Here is a 14594-nt window from a genome sequence, read left to right as displayed (position 1 = left end):
GTGAGCATTTGCTCTGTTCCTGGGGTCATCAGGGCCCCAGGTTCCTTCTCTCTGGATCTCCACTGTGCCTCAGGCCATTGTCCTCCTGTGAAAGTTCCAGCTCAGGTCACCGTCCTAATGATCCTTCTCCCAGACCTTCTCCCAGAGAAATGGAGAAGAGCGTGGGAGCAGCAGGTTTCCCCACGGCTCACGTTCCGCTGGTGACCACTTAGTCACATGTCCCTGTCCAGCCACCGGGGGTGCTGGGAAGTGTCATCTAGCCAAGCGCTTCACAATCAGGGGGCACGGAATCTCTGCCACGCCTGCGCTGTCCCAGCAGCACATGTAGAAAGTCACAGACGCACGCTAACCAAGGCTGCTGGTGGTGTTGGGTAGTGACTTTGATCACCCTGTTTACTCCCAACATTAAAAGCGTATCAGGTACAAGAAGTGGTGAAGGGCTCTTTATTATTGCTTCCTAATAAACCCCCTAGGGATTGCTTGTTTGATCATTTGGGTACCACCAGTCTTGTCGCTTAAAGATACTCTGTTACGGAAGCAGTCGTTCAGTCAAAGGTAATCCATACGTTTCAATTTTAAATTGCCCCTTTCTCCTAGAACTTTTGTTTCCAGACATCACAGAAATGTGTCTAGGAGGCTTGCAGGCTTATATTAAACCCCTGAATTGGTTACCAGATAAACTGGTAGGGACAGCCACTCTTCAGTGTGCTCTTTGAATTACAGATTGCTTTCTCTGAGTAATAAGAAACTAAAATTGCAGTGTTATTTCTAGCAGGAATCAGTTTCTTTTAAAGACTTGTTCATGCTCATGACTTCCATTGTGACCATACAAATTGCTGGACCAGCCAGTGGTCATGGCACCTAGTACCATTATAGGAATTGATATAAAATCGTTTCCGTTGATGGGTTAAAAAAAAACTAAATGATTCCTAGAATCCATCAAGTAGCCAGTAAAAATGCAGGTTAAAACCTTGGATATGATTGTATCTTTAAAAGGAATATCAATTTCTTCCCAGAAAATGTGAACATTTTTTAAATGTTGGAATCAAAATGATATGAACAAATTTAGTGTTGGCAAACTTAGGAAACATAGATGAAGAACTTTTGCTGTTTTTCGAATACCTAGAATATCTTGGTTGGGATTTTTATTTCTGACCACAATTTGTTAGAGAAACTTCTCAGAACTGTCTAGAATCCTAATACTATACCAACTACGCCTTGGTTTAACAGTATCAATCTTATTTTAAAGCACTCACTGCCAGTAAAAGATCATAATAATCAATTTCTAGCAAATATGTCCTGTAAGGACCAACCAATGGGCAATTTGGGGCTAGATATGGTGGCTGCTTTCTGTGATATCAGTCTCGAAGATGAAAACGTATCCTGGATGTCTTGACCTCCTCTTAATTGCCTAGGAAGAGGCTATGACTTCCTGATACAGATTAGACCAATTTAACTTTTTTCCTAATTTTGTCACTGGGGTTTTATATATGTGCATCTCCCCCTTAGAGTCAAACATTTTCCAAGAACCTTCCATTTTTCCGTTTGTGAATAACTTCTTGCCTTAGTAATTCTGTCTTGATGAATTTTGTGACAGTTTTATAGAGCAAAAAGAATCTACATTAGGAAGATGAAAAATTGTGTGTTCTTCCTCTCATCCCTTTCCCCCAACCACAAATCATAGAAGAAATTTTGTGGTATTTCAGTGGGAGATCTCCTGATTTTCCAATTCGTAATGGGACTCTAAATTATTTCACCTATAAAGATGGTTTATTTACTATATTACTTTGTAAGATAGCCTACAGCTAAATGCTGCTCTTATTGATTTGAGCATTAGTTCTGTTTTCTTTAATTTGCCTGTGTCATACTATGAATGAAAATGATTTCTCTGGTAACAGGGTCTCTCTTTGAATAAGTCACATGAACAATTTTAAGGAAACTAGCCATTTTCTAACAGTGTGCAAATTCTATTCCCTGAGGGGCCATGAAAAGATTTCAATTAGATTTGAAATGAGACCCCTCAAATCCACATATTTCTCTCAGCTCCGTAGGCAAAAATAACAGGTTAATAACTTAATTCACAGTTGTTTTCTTTTTAGTAGCAGGGGATTTGGTTTTCTGTTGCACAAATTCTTCTCTTTGAAATAAATCAGAATTTCAGTTTGTAATCCCAAAGCCTTGGAGTCGTATAGCTTAGAACCCTGAAATGAACCTAACCCGAAGGAAGAGAACTCCCAGCATGTGCTGCTGTAGCCAAGAGCCAAAATACCTAAATAGAATTGCAACTTTACTGTATTTTAAAAGGTGCCATTTTGAAGAATCATAGTGATGTCTTCTGAATTGCAGTGTACATCTACTTTGGATTACATATGTGGCCCTTGTCTTGGAGGACTCTGAATTCACTGATGTGTGTCTTCATGAGCTCACTTAATTAAAAAGCAAACACAGTAGGAACTAGTGCCGAGTTCAGTGCTATATGCATATGGTGGACGTGCAATAAATATTGAATGAACAGATAAATAAACGAAACACCTCGTTACCCACTGAGAGTGTTTTTCTGATATGAAAACACGGTCAGGTTCTTTCTCTCTTTTCCTCTCTATTGGTTCATTCTCCTCAACATGTAAGCATGTTCAGGTCTCTCCCATCCTTAATGAAATGGAGTAAAACAAAAGGAAAGGAAAAACAGCCTTCTCTTTACCTCAGGCCCTCTTGGGCTACTGTCTATTCTCCCTCTGTTCTCATCTAGACTTCAGAAACTATTAGACTTGACTCTACTAGTTGGTTCTGCTTCCTTTCCCCTCATTCTTCATTCAGCATACTGCAGAACATCCTTGGCTCTAGTCACCTGCCTGGATGTATTCAGAATAAAGGTACCAGTTACTCTGTAACTGTCAGATCCCAGTGGACACTTTCCAGTTTTGTTTTTGTTTTTGTTTTTGTTCTTGTTTGAGAGAGAGAGAGTGAAGGGAGGGACAGAGGGAGAGGGAGAGAGAGAATCTTGAGCAGGCCCAACGCTCAGCGCGGAACCCTATATGGGGCTCGATCTCACGACCCTGAGATCACGACTTGAGCTGAAATCAAGCATCGGACGCTTCACCGATGGAGCCACCCAGGCTCCCCTCCAGTCTTTATTTTAATGGATCGCTCTACTCTGCCTGACCCTCATGGTCCACTGGTTCTCATTTTACTGCTCTGCTCAGATTCTTTGTGTGTTTCTCTGTTTGTTCTTTCCCTGCCTTTGGGGTTTTCTCTCCATTTGGTGTTGCTCAAGATTCCATGCTAAACCTCTTCCCACTTACAAACTTGGATCCACTTTCTTTCTTTTTTTTTTTAATTTTTTTATTGTTATGTTAATCCCCATACATTACATCATTAGTTTTAGATGTAGTGTTCCATGATTCATTGTTTGTGCATAACACCCAGTGCTCCATGCAGAATGTGCCGTCCTCAATACCCACCACCAGGCTAACCCATCCTCCCACCCCCCTCCCCTCTAGAACCCTCAGTTTGTTTTTCAGAGTCCATCTTCTCTCATGGTTCTTCTACCCCTCCAATTTCCCCCCCTTCATTCTTCCCCTCCTGCTACCTTCTTCTTTTTTTTTTTCTTAACATGTATTGCATTATTTGTTTCAGAGGTACAGATCTGAGATTCAACACTTGCACAAATCACAGTGCTTACCAGAGCACATACCCTCCCCAGTGTCTGTCACCCAGTCACCCCATCCCTCCCACCCCACCCCCCACTCCAGCAACCCTCAGTTTGTTTCCTGAGATTAAGAATTCCTCATATCAGTGAGGTCATATGATACATGTCTTTCTCTGTTTGACTTATTTCGCTCAACATAATACCCTCCAGTTCCATCCACGTCGTTGCAAATGGCAAGATCTCATTCCTTTTGATAGCTGCATAATATTCCATTGTATATATATACCACATCTTCTTTATTGGATCCACTTTCATCTCTAGCTTACTACCTTTTCTGCTTGTGTTCAAATCCATATCTCTAGCTTCAGATCTTTCTCAGAGCTTCAGGTTCCTGTTTTCAATTGCCTGTTGTTATCTATATCTGGATTCCTTTGGGTACCTTCAAATCAACATGTTCAAAACTGAGCTTGTCTTTCTTTACCTGCTTCCCTTCACACATTCTTGCCTTTCCATACCCAAATCAGTCATCAAGTGCTGCCAATTTTACTTTATGATATTTTCACATCTCTGCTTTCAGCTCCCTGTTCTCATTATCTCTTGCCTGGACTGCTCCAGCAGGCTCCTAACTAGTCTCCCTCACTCCAAATCTACTCTTTTTACTCTTCAAGTAACTGATGTAGATGTAATCTCCAAGAGGTAGGGCATCTTTCTGTTTTGTACAAAGCTACCTGTCCAGGGCCTGCCTCATTGTAGGTGCTCAGTTAAAATTTGAATGAATGAAGGAATTTACCTGAAATGCATAGATGACCAAGTATCTACCTTCCTTTCAAAAAATCCTTCAGTGACCTCATCATCTCGAGGATAAACAGCATATAAGACTGTCATGATCTGGCACCATCTTTCTCTCTTCCTTCTCTCTACCTTAACACTTAACTACTTGCAGATCCTCACATGTGAAACTTTGCATTTTATTTCCTTGGCCTGCTTACTAGAACTCCTCTTATCTGCAAAGTTCTTCTTCCCTCAACTTTGTTAACTAATATCCTTTAAGATTATGCTTAGATACCACCTATCCCAGGAAGCCCTCTCTGATTCCTTTCCAGTACTTTACAGTCTGAGTGGGGTTAGGTGTCTCTTCTCTGTTCCCATCACCCCCTAACTATACTGTTTGTACTTACTCTATTTTACTATACTAACTTGTTTATATGTCTATCTCCTTTCTCTGTGATGTCAGACAAGTCTTGATCTTTGTCTCCTCAGCACCTAGCACAATGCCTAGAATTTCATAGGAACATAGTGTTTGTGGAAAGAATGAAAAGTAACTGAATGACTGCCGGAGGCTGCCCCTCTGACATTTGGAATCAGGGATGTACTGGCCACATTACAGGGATACCCCCACATGGTTTAAAATGTCTTGAGTATCATCACATTTTGGCATTGCAAATATGAAATTACTGCTATTCTTGGTTTCTTGCTTTTATAGTTCAGCATTGAACTGATTGCCTAGGGAGTTGATCTAACAATAGCTGCCATTAATAATTCCGTTTCCAAGTGAAGAAATTTATATTTTTAGGTATATTTTTTATAACTCTAAGTGTATTATAAATGAGTAACTCTTGTGTTGGCATCAAATTTATTGACCAGCTAGGGGCGCCTGGGTGGCTCAGTCATTAAGCGTCTGCCTTCGGCTCAGGTCATGATCCCAGGGTCCTGGGATTGAGCCCCGCATCAGGCTCCCTGCTCAGTGGGAGGCCTGTGTCTCCCTCTCCCACTCCCCCTGCTTGTGTTCCCTCTCTCGCTGTGTCTCTCTCTGTCAAATAAATAAATAAAATCTTTAAAAAAAAATTTATTGACCAGCTAAAAACTTTATTCCTTGCTATTGTTTTGGTTAACACCAAATGACCGATGAAGGGAATCATACTCCATAACCGAGAAAAGTTTAAGTGTATTAAAAAAAAAACTTAAAGGAAAATAAGATTTTTCCACTTAAGGATAAACTTCTACAACTTTAGTACCATAATTTGGATATTACGGCTGCAAGGTATGTTGGGACCTCAGACAAGGCAGAGGAATGAGGACATGATGGGTTGGGCCATATGTAGAGCTAAGTTGGCCATGGGTGTGAGCCCTTATCAGAGAGTCTGGAAGTCCAACACACAAGCTGTACTCTTGTCTGGGTTGCTAATACAAGGTGGGTCATGAGTGGGTGTTGAGTGGGGAGGCAAGTAGGATTTTCTGGAGAGTGGCAATGCTTAGCTGAGGGTAAAGTAAGCTTTGGCACATCCCTGCTCTGCTTTTGCAATCCCTTTTTGCATTTCTCTATTGGAGAGCATGGCACATGATGTGGAAATTGTTCATTTACTCTGTCTTCTCCCTGAAGTGAGGAAACCTGGTGGACACAGATTTTGCTATTTTCGTCCTTGTGTTCCCCATATCTAATACATGTTAAACACTCAGTACATGTTTATGGAGTGAACAAGTAAAGGGGAAGGAGGTGGGAGTGTGAGGGTTGTTTGTGTTGTGTAGAGGGAATGTGAGGATGATGGTCTGGTATCACTGGGATTTTAGCACAGCAAAGAGATTTGTCTCAGCCTCAAAAGGAGGTGGGTGAAAGCAAAGGGACTGCATCTAGTGAGTGGCTGGTAAGGTGTAGGTAAGGTTTGAGAGGCCTTCGGATGGGGGTGGGGGGTCAAATTCCTAGTGCAGTGGGCCCACGTGGGTACTTGCAGCCTGAAACTTGGCCGACAAGTGGATGCCAGGCCTTGAACCAGGCATAAAAGGGCAGTAAGAATCCCATCAGACCGGATGCACTGGTAGAGAGGGGACTCCTTCTGGTCCTCTCCCAGGATCTGTTGGAATCAGCTCAAGATGGGGTGTGGCCAGGCCTGCCAGCCACAGTGCTTACTACTGAGTAGAGATGGAGATGGCAAGGATGCTTATGTTCAGGAAACGAACATATTGTGTTATTGTTTATGTGTCCTCATCTGAGCTGTTCTTGACAATTTTACCACTCTGTCACTTTCACTGTGGTAATAAATTTAATCTTAGAAAGTGACCAAAATGGACAGATCGGTTACTCTGCACATTGGCTTCCTGAGTACAGCCGCTCTTTTAAAGACAGTCATGGTATTACGTGGAGCCTTGGATATGTTTTTTGTGATAAGCTATGGGAATTACTTAGCTTATTTAGAAGAGGTCTTTTCTCCCCAAGAGCTATCTATGACTTGGCTTAGAGAAAAGCTCAAGGTTGATTTTTGCTGGTGTTTTTGTTGAGAAGGTAAAGCTTTATCTGAAGCCGATTGCCCTGGATTCCAATCTTGCTTCTCTCCCTTACTCATTGTACAGCCTCAGGCCAGTTACTTAACCTTTCAGAGCTCCAGAAGAGGGGTTGTTTGAAGATGACTGCTGATGCCCACACCGTTCCTTGTCTTGGGGCTGACACGAGGTGGGAGCTCACTCAGTGGCAGCTCCCCGCATTGGCTTTGTCAGGAAAGCACGAAGACAGTTTCAAATAAAGAGGAAATGAACTAGTCTCTGACGTCTGTTCTCCTGCTGGTTTTACTTAGAAAGGATGGCAGATGGCTGCATGTTTGCTATTAGCACTGCACACCTAACTGCAAGATGCAACTTGCCAAACAGACAGGAGATACCTACTTTTCATGCCCCCCCCCCTTAATAACAGCACATAGTTTCTCAGCTACATGGTCTATTTTTTTTTTTAATTTTTTTAAAGATTTTATTTATTTGACAGAGAGAGACACAGCAAGAGAGGGAACACAAGCAGGGAGAGTGGGAGAGGGAGAAGCAGGCTTCCCGCGGAGCAGGGAGCCCGATGCGGGGCTCGATCCCAGGACCCCGGGACCATGACCTGAGCCGAAGGCAGACGCTTAACCATCTGAGCCACCCAGGCGCCCCTACATGGTCTATTTTTAAGAACTTTGCAAAATCCACTCAATGAGATAATCTTGAATGCAAGAATGTTTAAAGCTGATCATAGCTTCAGGGCATTTTTTTTTTTCATTCTTCCATAAACCATAGTTTTCAATTATTTTAGCATCACCACACATATCATATAGCTACATAGAGGTGCCGGATAATTTCATTGTATCACACACCATTTGCTTTCGGAGAGGCTCTTTCAGGGGTGAATACAATGTGATTTAAGATATTCTCTTTTTGTTTATTGGAAAATATCTACCTTCCTTTAGGAAGTCTTTAAAACTCACAGATTATGAATAAATAGGTACAGAATTATTGCGTCGCTTTGCAGCTACTCTGACTTGTAGATAAATTCTGTAATATTTTTAAAATTCTTGGGAGGCGAAAGAGATCCTGGACTTTTTGAGGCAATGCTGTGTGTTTTAATTCCCACTGTTACTGGCTGGGGAGCTATAGGTATTATCTGAAGAAGTAAGTGCATTAAGTGTAGAGTATTTTTATCTTTGAAAATTGTTACAGTGATACAAGTCTTTTTTAGTAAACGGTGAAGGTGTATTGAAGGTTGATCAAATATCAAGGTGTATTTTCTCACATTTTAATGTAACTCAGTTTTTCCATATGCCTCGAGCCCTAACACTACACGTGGTAAAAATGTAATGAATGGGGCGCCTGGGTGGCTCAGTTGGTTAAGCGACTGCCTTCAGCTCAGGTCATGATCCTGGAGTCCCGGGATCGAGTCCCGCATCGGGCTCCCTGCTCAGCGGGGGGTCTGCTTCTCCCTCTGATCCCCTTCCCTCTCGTGCTCTCTGTCTCTCATTCTCTGTCTCTCAAATAAATAAATAAAATCTTTAAAAAAAAAAATGTAATGAATGTGTGCAAGAGAAACTCTCTGATTCCTGCTGTGGGCAGAATTAGTTAATGATATTCATTCAGATGCAGGATGGTACAAATGGGGCATATTAAGAGACTTAAATTAGGTCAGATTGAATAATTGAATTTATTCTTTTACTTAAAAACAGCTTAATCAGCGGAGAGTGCTGAAATCTAAAAAAGTTGAATTAAATATTAATAGGGAGTTTATGTTTTCAACTTTTTCTTCATTTACAATGATCGTAGGATTTTTTTCCTTCTACCTTTTACAGACACTCGGAGATGAAGTTCAGCCCTTCTCACTTGATGAAGAATTTGATTATGACGCTGTGACGCTAACTCCCAAGTTCACTCCTGCAGAGATAGATGCGATCACAGAACTATCCAAGCAAAAGAGAGAGATCACCAACACAGACTTAGAGGAACCCCACAGTTGATTCACCGAGACATCTTGGTGTTAATGTTTATTTTGTTGTTACGCAAGCAACATTAGAATAAAAGGTAAACCTACTATAATTCCCTTTGTCGAAATTTACTTGTGCATTAATTGATCAGAGTTATTTGTCAAGAGGGAGATGTAAGTAACAAGACCAAAGAGATCTGTACACTTATAGGATTCTCCGCTGTCTTATGTTGCGGAATCCCATGGCAGGCGAGGGGAGATCGAGGTGGCAAATGGGGATAGGAAGCAACAGCTACAGAAGGTCCATTTAAAAAAAAAAATTTTTTTTTAAATCTGAGTATAGTTGACACAAAATGTTACATTAGTTTCAGGTGTACAATATAGTGATTTGACAAGTTTATACCTTATGCTATGCTCACCACAAGTGTAGCTGCCATCTATATTCCCTAGGCGGTGCCTTTATTCCCCTGACTGGAAGCTTATTATCTCCCACTCTCCTTCACCTATTTTGCCCGTCCCCTCAGCGCCCTTCCCTCCGGCACCCCACTTTAGTTTCAGCTATCCCGCCAGGGCCCCCTCTGCTCGGAGAGCTCAGGGACCTCCCAGCCCGCACACTGCCGCAGCTCCGGCCCGCCTGCCAGGGCACCCCCTGCGCAGAGTGCCCTGGCACCCCCTGGCTTGTGCCCGTTTCAGCTTCAGCCGTCCTACCAGGGTGCCCCCGGGGCACAGAACAGAAGGGTCCATTCTGGTGACAGCACAGCAATTAGGTAATGTGGGGTATTGCAACAAAGACTGGAAACATCATCCTCCCTCCTAGGGGCTAAAACACTGCAGCACGCAGAGACGAACTGACGGCGTGGGGCCGTCACTGGTCCCAGCTATCCAGAGACTGGGGTGTGAATGTGCGTGCTGAGAGGCTGGGCTTCTAGAATTGATTGGGGAGAGGCTCCGCTGAAAAAGAAGGCATCTGAGAATTGATTATATGTCATATATTAAATTCGTGTACTTTGTGTATTGCCATTAAGCCATGATAGTTACAAAGTACAAGGAATGGTGTCTGTCTCCAGCAGCTTAAAATATAATTTAAGAAGGCAAGGCAGGTAGAGAAGGTAACTGGAGGATGTGGAAGCATATTATAAAGTGCTCATTGTGAAGAATACCCATGAATGTGTTAACAGAAGGAGAAAAGAACAGTGCAGGCACTGAAAAAGGGGGAATGGTAGGTATGAGGTAATTTTCATTATTAAAGCCATCAGTAACAAGTCAAATGTGCATAGGCTTAATGAGTCTTCATGCAGGCCTGTGCTTCTGTATGCCACTTACATTCCTAACAAAGGACATTCTGGATTTAATGTCACAGAGTCAAGTGATTTCCACATCTCTTTTTCTGCATCTAGTCAACAAACTTTCATAAAACACTGTTTTCGTGCCAGGCCTTAAACTAGGCAATGGGGAGGAGGTAGTAAATTAGACATGGTCTGGTTTAGTTCGGAAGACAGATACATACACTAATTTCAGCAGGGCCACGCTGTCCAATGTAACAGCCACTAGCTGTGTGTGGCTGTTGAGCACTTGACATGTAGGTAGAATGACTGAGGGACTGATTTTTAAATGTTAATTTTACTTTGATGTGAAATAAAAAGGTAATGTAATGTACAGCATGGGACACGTAGTCAAAAACATTCTATTACCTTTGTAAGGTGACAAGTGGTCGGTGATTAGACTTATTGTGGTAGCCATTCTGCAGTGTGTAGGAATGTCAAATCCCTATTTCATACACCTGAAACTAATACACCGTTTGCCAATGACAAAGAAAGAAAGGGCCCAAGTCTTTTTTTAGAAAGTTGATATTTGATACGGTTATTATAAAACTTTCAAGTATACATTTGAAACAGTGTGGGTCTGGGAATCTATTTTTTTCATCTATAAATTTTATGACAGGTAAATACAGATCAGTTATTTTTGATGACAACTTTAGTACCTAATTTAAAGTATGCTGTAAATGTGAAATACACTTTGGATTTTTAAGAATTAATATGAAAAATCATAGACTGTCTTATTATATTTCTTGTATGGATGACATGTTGAAATGATATGAATCAATGATTATGGATATATCTGGTTAAATAAAATGTATTATGAACATTCACTGATTTCTCTTTGCCTTTTTAGTGAGGTTCTTAGAACATTGAAAATTCCACACATACCATGCATATTTGTATTTGCCAGCCCCGCCGTAGGGGGCAGCCTGTGTTGGAAGAGTGGTGTGCACCAAAAGCTACTGGGGCAAAGTGAGTGGAGTTATTTAATCACAAATGGAGAGCTGGGAAATCTTCATCGAGGGGGTGATATTTGAGCCGGCTCGGGAGCAATCAGTAGGAGTTTTTGGTTGGACGCTGTTGGAATAGTTTGTGTGGGAGATGATAAGAGCTCAAATTCAAGCAGCGGAGGTGGCGGGGGAGGGCATGGATCTGATTAGAGATTTGGAAGTAGAACAAGCAAGGATTATTGATTGATACGATGTGGGAATGAGAGAGCGTCTGTGAGGTTAAGACAAGATTTTAGCACAGGGTCTATATACACACTGCCTTGAGGACAACACATTGTGTTCTAATTGTTCACAAGACCAGGGACTCTCTTCTCTCAGCATATATGCAACATTTTGGTATTGCGAATAAAGAAAAGACTTCGCCCTTTTTAAGACATCTCAATTTTATGGACTTAAATAGTTTTATAATAGAAAAAAACACACAACTATCTTCCTAAGTGCTTAAAAAGAATTACATTTTAGTGGAGTGTTTTATGAACCAGCCAGGCTAAATGGCCGGCGGAGGACGTTACTGCAGAGCATTCTGTCTGTTTAGCTTCTGCACTAGATTCTGGCTTTATTCCTTTTGGCATTTTGATTCCTGCATTATTTGGGGCAATTGTACATTACAGCAAAAGTGACACTGGAAAATGGGCTCCTTAAAGCCTTTGGGTGAACTAGTTGTGTCTTAGTTGTACCGTTAGTCTTCCCCTAACTGGCAAATACTCCTCCATGACTTTCAGCTCCGTGGGTCCCTTGAATCGATGTCAATGGTTTGTCTTACACTGGCTGGCAAACCCTAACCAAGAGCCTTTAGAGGAAGCCTGCACTTACATTGATGGAGAATGCTTACCTGGATTAGGTAGTCGCATCAGAGGTAAGACTAATAAGAGCAAAGGAGAAGGAGAAGCACCTGCCAGAATGGGAGGGGAGAAGGTGAACATTTTAAAAGTGTCCGCTCACGCCTGCAGCACCAGTCTGGGCTCTTCAGTGTGGTGGCAGGCTGAGCAGTCTTACTCTTTCAGGATCCGTCCGATGTGGAGTGTGGCACAAGGAGAAAAAAATAGTCAGATCTGATCTTGAATTTCCCTGATTCCTTCATCAAGAATTCTCTTTTCTTTTGCCACAAACGTGATAGAATGTATCCTCATTTAGAAAAAGAAATTTTCGGGCGCCTGGGTGGCTCAGTCGTTAAGCGTCTGCCTTCGGCTCAGGTCATGATCCCGGGGTCCTGGGATCGAGCCCCACATTGGGCTCCCTGCTCCGCGGGAAGCCTGCTTCTCCCTGTCCCGCTCCCCCTGCTTGTGTTCCTGCTCTCGCTATATCTCTCTCTGTCAAAAAAATAAATAAAATCTAAAAAAAAAATTAAAAAAAAAAAGAAAAGAAAAAGAAATTTTCCGTATGTGTTCAGTGACTGTAAGGTTGAATTAACACGGAAAAAAGATAGTTGAAAAAAATTTCATTTCTTTTGTTTCTTGGCAGTTGATGGTGAGTGAATATAGCAGCATTTTTTTAAGTCTTATTATTAAGTCTTATTAAGAATTTTCTAGGGGTGCCTGGGTGGCTCAGTCGTTAAGCGTCTGCCTTCAGCTCAAGTCATGGTCCCAGGGTCCTGGGATCGAGCCCTGCATCGAGCTCCCTGTTCCACAGGAAGCCTGCTTCTCCCTCTCCCACTCCCCCTGCTTGTGTTCCCTCTCTCGCTGTGTCTCTCTCTCTCAAATAAGTAAATAAAATCTTAAAAAAAAAAAAAAAAAGAATTTTCTAGAAAAATATTTCTCCATAGGTGAAGGGAAATCCATACTCCTGACCAAGGCCTGCCCAGCCCTTACATAATATGGCCCCTGCTTACCTCTCCAACCCCATCTTGAACTATCTTCCTCATTTTTTGTTATGTTATGACCAGTTGCTATTTTTTTTTCTTTTTCAAACTCACCACCTTGTTTCCACCTCCAGGCCTTTTACTCTTGTTCTTCTTTCTGCCTGGTCTCCTCTGGCCTTTGTGTGGCTGGATCCTCTCATTATTCAAGTCTCAGGTGAAATGTATCTCCCCAGAGTCTCTCTCTGACCACCCCAGTCTAAAGTAATTCCTGTCTCACAACCGTCACCCTGTCACTGTGCGTCCCCTCACCTTGCCTTGTTTATTATCAGATGCTCCCAGGAGGACATAAGCTGTAAGAGGGTATGGACTTACTCTTTTTATTGATGAAAAGGGCCTGGAGTAAAGTAGGTGTTCAATAAGCATTTATTGAGTGAATCAAGCCTGAAAGGATAAGCTTATTAGTTTGAATAACCTAGAGGTCCATTTCATCAAATCAGTTTGGATAGACATATGTTGAACAATTTTTATATATACCTTATCAACTTATATATGGGAATATACAAGTTCTTACTTCCTAGACTCATGGTAATCTGATGGCCAATGCAAATTTGGGATGCCCAGCTTGACTGAAGAGAACTGTTCCATGTTCCACGTCCCTTCTTTTTTCCTCACCATAACCCCGTGGAGAGTTGAGAGAATCCTGGTTCACATGGGAGCTTCACCTACTTCTCAACTGCTCTTTGGAAATTTTGTTACGATCCCTTCCGTGAAAAATCCCATTCAGGAGCAATTCATGTGATACTGATAATTGCCAACGGTCTGCGTTAAGAAGTGGGGACTGATGACTAAAGCCAAACTGGGAAGGGAACGGAAAACAAGGCTGGAAGAGAGAGGTAGGAAGAGGGAAAGTTCCATTTTTGTATCTATCTGTAAAGCAGAATCTTTTATCCGCTCATTCAAAAATGTTGATACTCGTGAGAGTCATCAAACTTGAGAGGTGTCTTAAAGTCCAATTCCCCTGTTTTCTTTATATTTTCATTTATTCTGAGAGCAGTGCAATCCACAGAAGTGTTTAAACAGAGGAAGGACATGGTCTGCCTTAGGTTTGAGGGGAGTTGGGTGGAAAGGGGGCTGGGCTGTATTGTCCTGGGGAGGGGTGGCCCTGGAGGGAGGGGGGATGCAGGGCCGGGCTCTGAAGGGCCTCTTCATGGTTTTCTCTCTGGAAGTGTATGCAACCTCGTTACCCCCATTTTTCTGAAAATGTAGGATGATGTTTATTGACATAGATCTATTTTCATCCTTTGATCCTGGGCACTCCAGTAGCCTTTTAGTTTAGAAAACTATGTCCATAGTTCTGAGAAATTGTCTTGAATAATTTTTTGATTATTCTCTTCCTTCCATTCTCTTCCTCTTTTCTTTTCCTAGAATATCCACATTTCAAATGTTGAACTCCTTAGATTGCTCCTCGAATGCACTCCCTCCTCTCCTATTTTGTACTCCCGTCTCTCCTGTTTTCCTCTTTTTCTCTCTTTTCTGAGATTCTTTTCAGCTTTATCATCCACATCTTTTATCACAGTTGGGTGTACCATTTTCTTTTTTGAATTTT

General features: G+C 41.9%; 1 protein-coding gene across 2 annotated transcripts in view; it reads left to right on the top strand.

Moving 5' to 3' along the window:
- Positions 1-9217, top strand: part of IFTAP (intraflagellar transport associated protein) — a 63885-nt gene extending 54668 nt beyond the window's left edge. For both annotated transcript variants that reach the window (XM_044919464.1, XM_021684750.1), the window contains one exon: positions 8731-9217. In XM_044919464.1, coding sequence (XP_044775399.1) covers positions 8731-8895 — 165 coding nt within the window. In that variant the 3' untranslated portion in view covers positions 8896-9217. The remainder of the gene's footprint in view (positions 1-8730) is intronic.
- The last annotated feature ends 5377 nt before the right edge of the window (positions 9218-14594 follow it).

This window comes from Neomonachus schauinslandi, chromosome 11, assembly GCF_002201575.2.
Source record: "Neomonachus schauinslandi chromosome 11, ASM220157v2, whole genome shotgun sequence".
NCBI lineage: Eukaryota > Metazoa > Chordata > Mammalia > Carnivora > Phocidae > Neomonachus > Neomonachus schauinslandi.
Note: the sequence above shows the minus strand (reverse complement) of the source record. Positions and strands in the feature narration are given on the sequence as shown.